Below are 12,726 nucleotides of genomic sequence, written 5' to 3'. Positions count from 1 at the left end.
CCGCAAGCAGCATCCGGCCACGAACCACCTCCCAACCCTACACCATGACGCGCGCACAGCAAACCATCTCCCTTGCGCTCCTCGTGAGCTCCGTATGTCGCCCAATCTTGCCCAGAGGAAGCGATGATATACTAACCCGCCCTCCGCGCTCGCGCGCGCAATAGCTCTACCTCTCTCTTTACCTCGAGCTCATCCCCCTCCCGGCCGTGATCCAACAAGACATTGTCCCCGTGGTATGCTCCATCCATCTTCTCCCCTGTCGCAGCCAAGCTCCGATCCAACTGACAACGGTAAAACCCAGCTCCCCTTTTGGTTCCTCGTCTCGTTCGGCGCCTGGCTGCTCTTCCGTCTCGGCTGGGGCATGCTCACATTCCGCGACACACCCGATGCGTACGCCGAGCTGATGGAGGAAATCAAAATGGCCAAGGCGGACCTGAGGGCAAAGGGCGTCGATGTCGACTAAAGCCGGGGGCTTGTGGGCAAATTCCTAATGTTCAGGCCCGTGACGAGCAATGTACATGGCCACAATTCTTTACTTGTACAACTTCAATAATGCGCTCTGCCGGTTTGCTTGGATCATGTCCGATCCTCTGAGGGTATCTGGCGACTAGAAGTGCCGGCGAATTGGGTAGGAGTGGCGGGCAGGAGTTACGCTGAAGTGCAGGTCTGCCCAGGGTAACGTGTGCAGCCACGAGGATTGCCACCGCGCCTTGCTAACAAGCAACATGCGTTGTGCGTTTCTTATTCCGTATGCGTGGGATATCTCGAATTCAGACATTTGACCCAACAAAACCCCCGACACGCCGCCCATGGTAAGCCTGGGTCATACCCTCTGTTCCCCGGCAAGTAAACATACTACCGTCCTGACAGCATCGAGCGGATCCTCGCCCGCCTGGATGAGTTCGTCAAACAGCCCAGAAATACCAGACAACTGACCTCTCTCATCACATTTATGCCCTGGCAGACACGTTAGCAACATCCATATCAGCGAGGAAAACAAGAGCCAACTCACACTTCCCCGGCAGCCCCACCAACACCCCAATCTCGCTCCTCGCCTCGCCCGTCCAGTCAAACCTGATCCGCCACTGCACCCTCAGCGTGGACCGCTCATTCCCGCCATCCAACACCGGGATCTCAAAATCCATCGTGATACGCCCCATAAAGGGCAGCAAATCCGCCGCCTCATATCTCACCTCCTCCTCGCGATCCTCCTCCTCCTCCTCTTCCTGTTCCTCCCCATCCCTATCTGCATCCGCATCCGCATCCGCATCCGCATCCGCATCCTCATAGCCCCCATCCCCATTTCCCTCCCCGCGTTTCCTCTTCCTCTTCCTCTTCCCCGTCCCCCACCCGCTCCGCCCTACCCTCCCCTTCCGCTCCCTCAACCTGGCCACCATCCCCGCCAGCCCCTCCTTCTCCCGCAGCTCCCGCTCCAACACACCCCACACCTTGGCCCGCTGCAGCGCCACGCGCAGCCACTCGCCCATGGCCCAGCACAGGACGCTGACGTTGTGCGACAGGACGCCGCGCGGCGGCTGGTCCTCGTGGTGCGGGGCGGGGGCGGCGGGCTTGCTGACGAGCTGCCGCACGAAGGGGCCGAGCTCGGCGCGCGCGTTGGGGTCGAGCCCGGGCAGCGACAGCTCGGCGATGCGCAGCGTCCCCGTGTCGACCGTCATCTCGACGCGCGCCGCGAAGAGGCCCGGCGGGGCCGAGGTCGCTGTGATGGAGTGGTGCTGCAGGAGCGGGTCGGTGGCGGCGGTCCGGGGGAGCGGGGAGACGGAGGAGGTGAAGGTCAGCGGGGTGAAGACGCGGAGGTAGGGGAGGCTTTCGGAGGCGGTCATGGGGAGGGGGTGGTGGGAGGAGATTGGTGGTGGCGGGTCGTTGTTGTTGTTGTTTTCTTTGGACGGTTGCGGGGCATTCAGCGTGGGTGGTGGCTGGCCTGGTTTGCTGAAGGGGAGGAAGGCGATGGGGTTGAGGGCGGAGGCGAGCCAGTCTGTCGCCGGCTCCGGGTCCGGGTTTAGTTCCTCGGGCGGGAGCACATGCCGGCAGAGGACGTTGAGGAGCTCGTGCTTGTTAGCCGGAGGGGAGGGGTCCCGTTTGGCGAGGTGCGCTTGGCGGATGCGTTCGTTTTCCTTGCTTGCGATGTCCAGGTCGCGTTCTAGTCGCTCGACCTCGGCGAGGAGAGAGTCGCGTAACTTCTTCTTGTCCGCGTCCGGGTCGATGGGCTTGAGGCCGCGTAGCTCGGCTGTGGTTGGTGTTGGGCGGGCGACTTCCTCGGCCGTGTCGGGCGGGAGGTTGGATGCTGGCTGGACGCCTTTTTGTGGTAGCCCTGGAGGTCGCAACGGCGGCTGTTTGAGTGGCGAGGAGCTCTTAATATTCTCTGCCAACGCCTTGTTCCGCCTCGGTCGCCTAGAGGGCGTGTTGTGTATGCCAGATGGAGGAGTGCTGACAACCGGGTCGGGGTGCTCCGGAGTCGGCGGGAGCTCCGGCTCAGGGACGACCACCGTTGGCAGCACACCAAGATCCGATCGTCGTAGCCCGCGGCCGATAAAGGGGTTCGTTATATCCTGGTCATCATCGGGGGGAGGCGGTCTTGTTGCCGCACGGGCCGTGCCTAGCTTTCGCGCGGGGGATCGCAGAACGCTATCTCCTTCCGAGGTCGGCTGTGCGCTACTGTCCTTAGCTGCAGAGCGCAGCTCGAGTCGGGTCCTCAACGCCTTGGCCAAGCTTCCGGCACTATCGGGAGTTGTCGCGCGCGATGCGGACGGAGGCGCATCTGGAGACGACCGCAATCTCCTGGTCTGGCTTTCGCGTCGTCTCAGGATCTCGGGGTTGAAGCGTCCTAGGCTCGCTCTTGTTGGCGACGCAAATGACGGCCGACTCGGTGAGGCGGAACTGCGCGGCGGCGGCGCATCTCCTGGTGTAGCTGAGGCTTGATCGGGCTGGATGGGAATGGCGGTCCGAGGTGACGTCCTCCGTCTTTTGGGCGCCGAGGCTTCCATCGCGGCGCAATTGGGGTCCTGCTTATATCACCATGGTCGCATCGAGCTTTGGCGCGAATTCCCGGTCAAGGACGCGTCGGGTGCGGTGTTTGGTTTAGCTGTTTTGTCCGAGGCGGGGAGCAATGTTTTGTTTGGAAGCTGCGATTACAAGGGCTTCGCAGAGTCAAGTCGGGAGACCAAGCAACGGCACAAACCCCTGCACATCGACCGTTATTCTGGATCAACAGCAACCAACGCCAGTAAAGGCAGCCTAATCCAAGAAATTCAAAGTCTGAGTTGACCGTAATACTCCCTCTCTGATATCCCACAGATGCTATGTTGTGTATTAATTGCTGCGTGTGACTTGTCACGTGAGCTGTCATAAGCTCGTTGTGCACAGCAGCTCTGATGTGGCTCATGCTCCCAATGACGTTGGCCCTCGGCAAAGTCTTGGAAATGCACCGGCGGACCCCTGCCCAAGCCCAAAAATTGTCAATTGCAATTCCCGTCCGATAACAAACCCGAACCACGAAATCTTGCTCAGGGCTCATCGCCGATTTATGACATCCCAATAACGTGTCGCCTGCAGCTGCCACCGCAGCTGCTTTACCCACACCAAAGCACACATCACCCGGAAAAGAAAATAATGCGGAGGAGTGTCTTGAATGCGCTGCCGGCGCGCGCCGTGTACCGGTCCTTTGGAGCCCAGCAGCCGCGGCGCGCCTTTGCCACGCTGCCCACCAAGGACAACACCCCGCCGTCGCCCATTGAGCCGTCAAAAGAGCAGGCGCACCCGATCGGCCCCTTCTACGAGAGCATCCTCCGCAGTCCTCAGCCGATTCCGCAGGAGAAGCCCGAAATTCCCCCGGTAACGTCGCAGGAACACCCCGCAAAGGCCGCGGCCGAGGAGACGACCAAGTCTGCGCCGGCGCAAGAGAAGGCCTCCAAACCCCTGGCGGAGGAGAAGGCTTCCAAGCCCGCAGCAGCGGCGGACGCACCAGCAGGAGAGGAAAAGCCCGCAGCCGCCACCAGATCCACCCCGCGCCGCACCCGCAAGCCGAAAGCAGCCGCCAAGGACGACACAACCACAACCACCACCAAGGCCAAGTCGGTCCTCCCCTCCTCCTCCTCCTCCTCTTCTTCCTCCTCTTCATTATCACCCTCCCCCGGTCCCTCCGAGCCCACATCCCAAGAAGACGCACCATCTAACGACGTACAGGCCCGCGCCCGCGTCGTCTTCGGCTCCAGCCTAGCCGGCCCGGCCGAGCGAGCCGAGCGCCTCGCCCGCATCCGCTCCGAGAGCCGGCTCGTCGCCGGGGTGCTCGTCCCGCCCAAGCCCGAGGAGCCCGACAACTGCTGCATGAGCGGGTGCGTCAACTGCGTGTGGGACCGGTACCGCGACGAGCTGGAGGACTGGGCCGACAGGAACGCCGAGGCCGAGAGGCGGCTCCGGGCGCGCGAGGCGGGCGGCGAGGTCCAGGTCACGGGGGAGAGCATGACGGCCGGGGACGGGACGGTGGGCGAGATGGGCTTGCATGAGCGCGGCGAGGATAGAGGCGCGGTGAGCATGGATGATGACGGGGGCGGCTCGGTGGGGAACTGGGTTCCCTCCGATGCTGCCAGTGGAGATAGAAGGATTACAAAGGATTTCTGGGACGAGGAGCTGTATAAAAATGTGCCGGTGGGGATCAGAGAGTTTATGAAGCAAGAGAAGAGGTTAAAGGAAAAGCATAGGAGGGAGGGGACGGCTGGGGGGTGAGGTGTCGTCCAAGTGTACGATATAATCATCCGGCTTTCAGCGTGGTGTTTTTTATAGACCTGGAGGCTTTACGGTAAATACACCTTCATCGCTCTGCAAGCATGCCCTTGTTCGACGGGTCTGGCTGGTTTGAGTGGGAATGCGCTAGCAAATCAACGCGAGCCGTGCCGTTATATATGTTCCTGAGATCATGACAGCCCCGGCTCTTCACAGCTACCGGCTGGCAACCGTTAAATACGCCTCCGCGTAACTCCGAGTACTCCTTCTACTCTCTACAGCAAGGCCTCCGATTACCTGACTTGCCCGGTAGAGCGCCGAATCTACAACGGGAGTATTGCCTGTAAACGCCCAGCTGATGCCGAGCTCCCGCTCGCCCTCATTCACGGCTTGATGGGGACGGCGTATGCAATGTAACTGGTTTTCCTCTTTCCCATCTCCCCTTTTCCAACTGTTTCACCGCTCAGAGCCCCTTCTTAGCCTTGGCCTCGGCAGCGTTCTTGTCGTGTTCGTCAATGTCGATCGCCTCCCAGGGGTAGCAGATCCACTCGTCGCCCACCGTCCGGGCAGCCAGGTACCTGCCGTTGATGATATCCTGGGGCAGAATGCCCTTCTTCTGCTTGTCCTTGTTCTGCATTCCGCCGTGTCAGAAAAAAGTGAAAACGATGGGGAAAGGGTGGGGGCGGTGTAGACGCACATGCAGCACAAAGATGCCAAACTCAGTTTTCTCGTTGCTGCCGAGCCGCTCCCGCGCCTGCTCGACGTCCTTCTGCAGCTCCTTGACGGCGTACTCGAGCGTGGTGCGCGTGTCGTCGACCTCGTCGACGATCAGCACGCGCTTGCCCACCAGGTTCTCCATCTCGCCTAGCGACGTCAGGTCCAGCCACTGCGTGCGCGTAACCTTGGTCCGCGCCTCCTCGACCGCGTGGTCGGTCGAGTTGGGCAGCGTCTCGTACAGCGACAGGCCGATGGCCTGGATCGGGATGTTGGTGCTGCCGGGCTGCTTGAGGAAGGACCGCAAGATGCGCGCCGGCACGTAGCCGCCGCCGCCAATGGCGATCATGAGCTGCGGCTTGAAGTCGGCCAGGATCCGGGGGGCCGCCTCCTGGCACAGCTTGTGTACCTGTTTAATTTGATCGTGCGGGGTTAGTTGGAGATGCGAATTTGCTAACCCTCCGAAGAGATTGGTCAGCTCGGGAGAGCGGCTCACATCATTATAGGTGACGTAGAGTTTCTCGACCATCTTGATGGCTTGGTGGGGTGTTTTGTGGTACAGCGGGATACAGTATGTGCTTGGCGGGGGTTCTGAGGTCGGTGCAAGACACCCACAAGTCGCGAGCGGTATGTATCCGAATCGCCGTGCAGTAACACAACCTATAGGAGAAGAACTAAGGTATAAAAACCTCAGAGAAACCGAGGAACGGGCGCTAAATACAGAGAGCAAAGAAATGGACAAAAAGGCTTCGACCACCTCGAACCCCACCATCCGTGGGGGAGGTCAAGGCAGAAAAAAAAAAAATCTGGAACCCCGCAATCACGGGCACCCGCTGCGGGACCCCGACACGAGACCACCCTCAGACGCCCAGCGCGTCGGCCCGTGTTAAGTGCCGTTGCGCCGGCTCGCAAAGCTCCACAGCAAAGGAGGTGAGAGCCCGCTCGGATGGCAGGGTTACCGGATGCGGAAAGGTGGCGACCCTTGAACAGAGATGGCCGACACGATCAACTCCTTTACCGAGAGAATGAACTCTTTTTCTATATGCACATCTTGTTTCTAAACACATCGCCGACCCCTCGGGGAGAAGGCGGCATGAAACAACGTCTCCCCGCCACATCGTTCCTGGTTGGCCATGCACTCCCCAGTGGCATCATACCTCTTCCCATTGATTAGTTCAGCGATTTGAAGATGCCCTGCATTCTGCCTATCGTCGGGGGGGCAGTGGCTGTGCGAGACGGCGGCCTTGGGACCTTGCCTAGCCAGGTCAAAAAAGAGCTGAGCTGCTCGCGCATGGCCAAAGCCATCTCAATATAGCGCAGCAAACACGCGCCATGGAGCCAGCTGGTCACGTTGTTGGTGTCGTTGGCTTGGCCGGCCTCTTTTCGACGTGCATCGACTGCTTCCACCTTGTGCGCAGCGGTCGCTACCTCGGGCGAGACTACCTCATCCTGGAGACAAAGTACAACAATCAACACCTACGACTCTCGGCATGGGGACGCGCCTGCGGTTTCACCGATGCTAACGACTCTGGTGGATTGCCGCTAGAATGGAGTGATGACGTCCGTTCTGCCGTTTCCGAGACTCTGCTGCGTATTGCTGCCCTCTTACAAGACCACCGGGCGCTGTCTAGACGATATGGGCTGTCAAGGAGGGAGCCCAACGCAAGCATGTCCGTCATGTCTGGCGCGCTCGACTCACTAGCCCGGCGATTCCGTGCCCCTCCTGTAAAGCGGCCCGCCGTCCAGGCGGCAGTCCAGTGGGCCATCGCCGACAAGGACAAATTCGCGGAGCTAGTGGTACACCTCAAAGACTTCATTGATGATCTCGAAGATCTGACGTCGGACCTGACGGTCCCACCACGACAGCGACGCTTCATTCAGGTCGAGGTGGAATCCATCTGCGATGAATCCGAGCTCGAGGTTATCGAACAGGCCCGGATAGGGAGGCGGGATCCCGTCGCCGACGCTGCTAGCCTCCGGCTGTCCCAGCTGCAGAGCGCCAGGACTATATCCCCAAGCGGGCCCGCCGAGGACGCTGAGTGGGAGGTGATCCCCCAAACCGCCAGCTCTCTGGGTTGTCCCCTGGAAGCCTACCGTCAAATTTTGTACAGGGTGTCGTGTGACTTGCAACAAAGCGTCATCTTCCTGGACGAGCCGAGCTATGCCTCCGGGGCGGGCGCGGAACACCAGTGGCTAGTCGTCGACACAGAGCCGTCTGAGAGCTCCTGCAGCGCTGCATCTCTCCGGCAGACGTCCCTTGCACAACCTCGACTCGTATCTCGACCAAAACACGAATCTGTGGTGGCTTATCATCAAAGATTACACTTGCTGCCACGACACACACGGCGAGCGAAAGGTCGAGCCTTTGAATACGTCAATCCAACCCGTATCTCAGGCGTTGTGTGACGAGCTGAACTCCAGGGATCTGAAAATAGATATACCACGCTTCACACCGGAATGGTGCTCCAACCGCCTTACGACTGGTTCTACTATAATAGGGACGAGCTCACGGAGAGCCTGTGCATCCGCCCGTCCACAGAATCCTTCTCCGTAGCAGAAAACCTGCTGCTGTTTGTTCAAGATTTGATGGCAGAAGATTACCGCCGTGTGTCGGACTGCGTAGGCGCCTCGACAGTTGCTTCTGTCCCTTGGAAACTTTTTCCACTCATCTTCGTGAGCTCCCAATATCCCTCCTCTCCAGCAGATTCTCTAAGCCAAATAACTGATCCTCCATTCGGAAACAGAGGCCGGGCGAGCTCATCATCGAAAAACGTCCCGACGGGGATGACGACTTCCGCGCGTATATACAAGCGGGCTTCCCTCGGCTCGTGTGGATGGCCGATCCAGAACCCCAGGAAGTTCTCGAGATTCCAGTAGCAACAATGCACGATGAACGCGATTCATCCACTCTTCGAATTCAGCGCTCCGTATTCGAACTTGAGGGAGGAATCTTGGCCGATCTTCCCATCATCCCAAAGTTCTTTGAGCGGGACTGCGATGACGAGTACCTTTACAATCGAGGGCTCAAGTTCTCCAGCTTACGGTGGCCGCAGCTTGTCACATATGCGGGTGAACTCGGTGAGGTAAGCCTGGCTTCAAACCAGTCATCTTTGTGACCAGGAATGTGGACTTGATTTATTGGAATCTTACTTGCACCTTTCTTCCCCCAGACTCCGCTAACTTCAACGCACGTAGATTAGCGGGGAGTACTATATTGACGGATCCATGTGTGAACGTCTGATGGAGAATCGCCCAACTTGCAGAAAAGATATTCTTGACGACCCGCAAGGTTTCTACTGCGGCGAAACCGGTAAAGCGGGCGAAGTATACGGTGTCCCGGATTCCGATCCTTACTCCGAGTCTTACGATCATGGTGACGAAGAGTTTCTGTCCGATCATGAGTAGTACCACGAGCGCCGTCGGTATACCATGTGCAATCCACACGCTGTTCATAGGTTCCACCTGCGCGATCACTTTTGGCGGAAACTGCTCGTCCGCAATATCAACTTCCCATCCGAGTCCACTACAAGTTTCGAATCCGAAGACCCGGAGATCGAAAGCGAGACCATGCACCAGTTTCGGGAACTTCTAAAACTCATGAAAAGACGCAGGTGGTCTGGGGGGCCTCGGAAAAGAATCATCGTCAGTCTTCAGGGGTCGTGCGTGGGAGACGCAGTTGCGTCTGCTTCGCGGATGACGAACCGGGCGTTGTACCGGATCCGGCTCGCCGACCGGACTGAGAATTTAGATGCCATTTTCCGCATGGCTGAGACACTCAACGACTCGTGGGGCTGCATTATTCTGATCGAAGACATCATCGAGGCAACAAAGTGCCTATCGACATTGGAGGCACTCGAAGTGCTGCGGCCCGTCCACCACTTCATCGAAGGCTACATGGGAATCGTCGTCTTCCTCCTTCCCAATAATCCTTGGGACCGTCTTCGGCTCGATTCGCTGATGGCCCAGAGATTTTGCATACATTTTGTCTTTGAGTCACTGGATCGGAGCGCGGATCGCCGGATAAAGTTGTGGCAGCAACTAATCGCTAATCTGTGTAACCACAGATGGACAGTTACCGAAGACAACGGACGGTTATCGGAGACAGCACACATTTTGGGGGAATGGAAAGTTACAGAAGAGGAAATTGTGTCAATCGTCGACTCGGTTTGGTGCTTGCCTATCGATAATCCCGACTCGCAGACCATCTATCAACTGCTTCATGCTCGGCTGGCTCTCTCTTCCGCAAAGGCGAATAAGGCAACCTCCAAGGAAATACAGGATTTGGAAGCTCAGGAGGCAGCGCTGATCTACAGGTACCGGGTACGGGACGATAGGGATATCGTCTATCGCGATCTGAAATGGCATTTAATCGATGCCAAGAGTTAGAGCACTGTTAGCTGTAGGGGATCTCTTTTATATAATTATATACCGCTCAAAACTCTCCCACTTATTGGGATCAGAACAAGGTATATCTTTTCTTTCTTCCTATCTACACTCCATTCCTGAGCTCCCTTTTCGCTTCCTGCAGTGTTATATAATCAGATTATATGGCGGCCCGTTCTCCGATCGTCATTCTATTAGATGAGATGAATCCAGGCCAATGCACCCTATGACATCCCACATGACCCATCGCTGTTTTTTGCTCAGGCTTGCTCGGGCTTGTTACTCGTTGCTCGCCCTGATCACCCCTTAAGTAAGATTGTGCTGCCGCAGCCGAATTACTTCAACCTTGGCCAGTGGGACCCAAAGCCGCCGTCCTCTGATGGCCCGAAATGGGTTCCTGCCTGGACCCGATGAAAGAGGCACATGACAAGCTCGCCTACGAATGTGGCCGAGGTATGAATCGGCGGGACCCGGAGGATCATACCAAGGTAATATCCCGTATGAACTCTTGAGCCGCCAACTGCCCCTGCATCAGCCCGTCGACGTAACACTCGCCCACAACCTGAAACTTTCTATCCATGGGTACCGGCATGTTCATCTTCCTCCTGTCCTCCAGACTTGGTTCTCCCTCTTCTGCAACCTCGCGAATCACAATCGGCACATCAAGCCCCAGCAGAACAGTGACGAAGTCATCCAGCTGCATTGCCCCAGGCCCAATGCCAAAGAAGCCCCGCGTTGTCATGAAAAACCGTCTCTGGTTGCAGACCAGCGCTGCCGAGTCCCTGTACCGCTTCCACCGGATAGAATGCCCCACATCGTCCTCCTCGTCCCGTTCAACTTCGGTCCCCCAGAAAAGACGGCGCCAATAGGCGTCCGCGTCGGCCGTCAGGTCGAACCCGTCGGTTTCCGCCATGTTCTTCCCCGTCACCCAGGTGCGCATGTACGCGTGGAAGAGATTGTCGGCTGTCTTGTTGAAAACGGCGTACGGTCCATTTTCCGTGTCGGCAAACCACATGGGCAGCACCGGGTAGCTGTCGTTGGGGGCCCCAGCAAGACCTCGAGATAGCCAGATGTGCGAAATAGGGTTGCGGGACCACCGGTCCTGAACAAGGGCGGAGTCCGGGCCTAGGACTGCCATGTCTTCCGGAAGAGGGAGGTCAAAGTCCGAGGCGGAAAGGAGCTGAGAGTGCAACACGATCCGAGAGAAAAGGTGTCCCCGGACGCGAAGGCTATTCGGGACCTCGGGGGAGGCGGTGATGATGGGGCGTTTGTTGGCCGCGGCGAAGTGCCTGCAGTCGAACAGGCCAAGGGTGGGAGTGTCGATGAAGTAGTCCCAGCGAGGGACCCAACTCGGGGAAAAAAGGGGGGAACTGCGAGCCGGGTCGTGTTGAACGGTCGAGAGGATCTCGAGTGAGCCCGTTTTGCTAATGTGGTTCAGCGCAAACTCATGGTAGACTTGGTCGGCAGACTTGGTGTAGTCTGCTTGCATGAAGGGTGGCTGAAGAGAATCTGAGAGCTGTGCGCCTGACTGTCGTCTCTCTTGCGCAAGCCGCCTTACCAGATACCGGTCCTGGTATCTAGTCAGGAGTCGAACAGCGATCGGCAGTACTGGTTCGTAGGCGGACCAAGTCGGAAACTCGGTCGCCGGGCGGCCCTTCAATGCGGCGGGATGAGACAAGAGGGCGTATATTTTGTCCTGCGGCTGGGTAGCACTGAACCTTCGGGTATTGTTGATCACATGGAGAAACGAAGCCCCGGGGATAAGTGGCGAGTATATGGTGTAGGCATGAAATGCGCGCTCAATTTCCATCCTAAGCCCCAGTTGGTCCATACCGGACTGGAGGAACCCTTGCCTGAGAATCATGGATATGAGTCCGACCGTGTGCCATGGAATGCTATGTTCGCCCCAGATCATGACTGCGTCAGATGCCAACCCGACTTCTTGAAGGATCCAAGTCCTGGAGAACCATGGCAGCCTGAAGAACCGGACAACGCCAGCCTTGTCGTCGCCCTTGGGGTTGGTAATGGATTCAAAGGGTGAACCGTCAGATCCAAGGTCCTCTAACCATAATGCCGCCTCTCGATCAACTGCGTCGGGCCTGCTGTCGGGTTCGGCTCGCGCTGCCATTATCCGAAACGCGTCGACAGTTCGTCGCATGGCCAGAAACAGCCTCGGAGCGTCGTTGTGGTGATCAGGACCAAGCCACACCGTCACCTTGGTAGCCTTGCTGTAAATTGTGGCCATCATATTCACCTGGTGGCTCTTTTCGATGTCATCCTTTTGATTGATACACACAGCGTCTGCCCATACGAGGAGGCCGGGGGTTTTGGCTAGGTGCTGCAGGGCACCGGCTAGCGATCGTGTGATGGGCAGCGACTTCCCGTCGATGCGGATCGGGCAGGTGTCTGAGGCATCTCCCCAGACGTATGAGAGTGCTGTATACTGAGGGAGGGCTGCGATCTCGGCGACGGCAAAGTTGCAGGAGAGGGTGTCATCGTCCTGGCTCCCGGTGTTAAGTTTGATGAGGCGGATTGACGGAACGGCAGGGAGCGCCTGATATGTATAGGGCTCCATATTGGTGATTGTCCAAACGATGGCTCCTGGGAAGAGCAATGAGCCAGGTGCAAGATCGTGAGCGTCGAGCGTCAGGCTGGGATTCAGCTTTCCCCGCCGGCCGTGGACGGGAAACCCCGGCCCAATAAGACTGGAAGGCGGCAGCACCGCGCGAGCTTACGCCCCGGGTCACCACACGACAGCCAGCCTCGATGTCTGGATTACGTAGTCGGGATGGAGGAAATAAAATAGCTTTCGCTACTCGGCGTTATCCAGAAGATGGCGTAATAACACACTTCAGAACAAGTCCCTCTGCTGAGATGACGCCTGGGTGAACT

General features: G+C 58.1%; 6 protein-coding genes across 6 annotated transcripts; 3 read left to right on the top strand and 3 right to left on the bottom strand.

The window, feature by feature from the left end:
• Positions 1-44: 44 nt before the first annotated feature.
• Positions 45-463, top strand: MFIFM68171_06340 (Dolichol-phosphate mannosyltransferase subunit 3; the record flags this gene model as incomplete). The annotated part of the gene is made up of 3 exons (XM_071061760.1): positions 45-92; positions 165-233; positions 302-463. The coding sequence occupies 3 exons, from the start codon at positions 45-47 to the stop codon at positions 461-463; spliced, it is 279 nt and encodes a 92-aa protein (XP_070917861.1).
• A 360-nt stretch (positions 464-823) lies between these two features.
• On the bottom strand, positions 824-3,002 carry MFIFM68171_06339 (uncharacterized protein; the record flags this gene model as incomplete). The annotated part of the gene is made up of 2 exons (XM_071061759.1): positions 824-957; positions 1,013-3,002. The coding sequence occupies 2 exons, from the start codon at positions 3,000-3,002 to the stop codon at positions 824-826; spliced, it is 2,124 nt and encodes a 707-aa protein (XP_070917860.1).
• Positions 3,003-3,627: 625 nt separating this feature from the next.
• Positions 3,628-4,740, top strand: MFIFM68171_06338 (uncharacterized protein; the record flags this gene model as incomplete). The annotated part of the gene is made up of 1 exon (XM_071061758.1): positions 3,628-4,740. One exon carries the CDS (start codon positions 3,628-3,630, stop codon positions 4,738-4,740), a length of 1,113 nt encoding a protein of 370 aa, XP_070917859.1.
• A 460-nt stretch (positions 4,741-5,200) lies between these two features.
• On the bottom strand, positions 5,201-5,980 carry HPT1 (hypoxanthine-guanine phosphoribosyltransferase; the record flags this gene model as incomplete). The annotated part of the gene is made up of 3 exons (XM_071061757.1): positions 5,201-5,368; positions 5,435-5,860; positions 5,948-5,980. The coding sequence occupies 3 exons, from the start codon at positions 5,978-5,980 to the stop codon at positions 5,201-5,203; spliced, it is 627 nt and encodes a 208-aa protein (XP_070917858.1).
• An 803-nt stretch (positions 5,981-6,783) lies between these two features.
• On the top strand, positions 6,784-9,837 carry MFIFM68171_06336 (uncharacterized protein; the record flags this gene model as incomplete). Its single annotated transcript, XM_071061756.1, has 4 exons — positions 6,784-7,556; positions 7,887-8,124; positions 8,196-8,534; positions 8,857-9,837. The coding sequence occupies 4 exons, from the start codon at positions 6,784-6,786 to the stop codon at positions 9,835-9,837; spliced, it is 2,331 nt and encodes a 776-aa protein (XP_070917857.1).
• Positions 9,838-10,312: 475 nt separating this feature from the next.
• MFIFM68171_06335 (uncharacterized protein) lies at positions 10,313-12,409 on the bottom strand (the record flags this gene model as incomplete). Its single annotated transcript, XM_071061755.1, has 1 exon — positions 10,313-12,409. The coding sequence occupies one exon, from the start codon at positions 12,407-12,409 to the stop codon at positions 10,313-10,315; it is 2,097 nt and encodes a 698-aa protein (XP_070917856.1).
• Between the last annotated feature and the right edge of the window lie 317 nt (positions 12,410-12,726).

The sequence above is a fragment of the Madurella fahalii genome (genome assembly GCF_045866475.1).
Source record: "Madurella fahalii IFM 68171 DNA, scaffold_3, whole genome shotgun sequence".
Taxonomy (NCBI): domain Eukaryota; kingdom Fungi; phylum Ascomycota; class Sordariomycetes; order Sordariales; genus Madurella; species Madurella fahalii.
The sequence above is the reverse complement of the archived record's forward strand: the minus strand, read 5'-3'. Positions and strand labels throughout refer to the sequence as shown.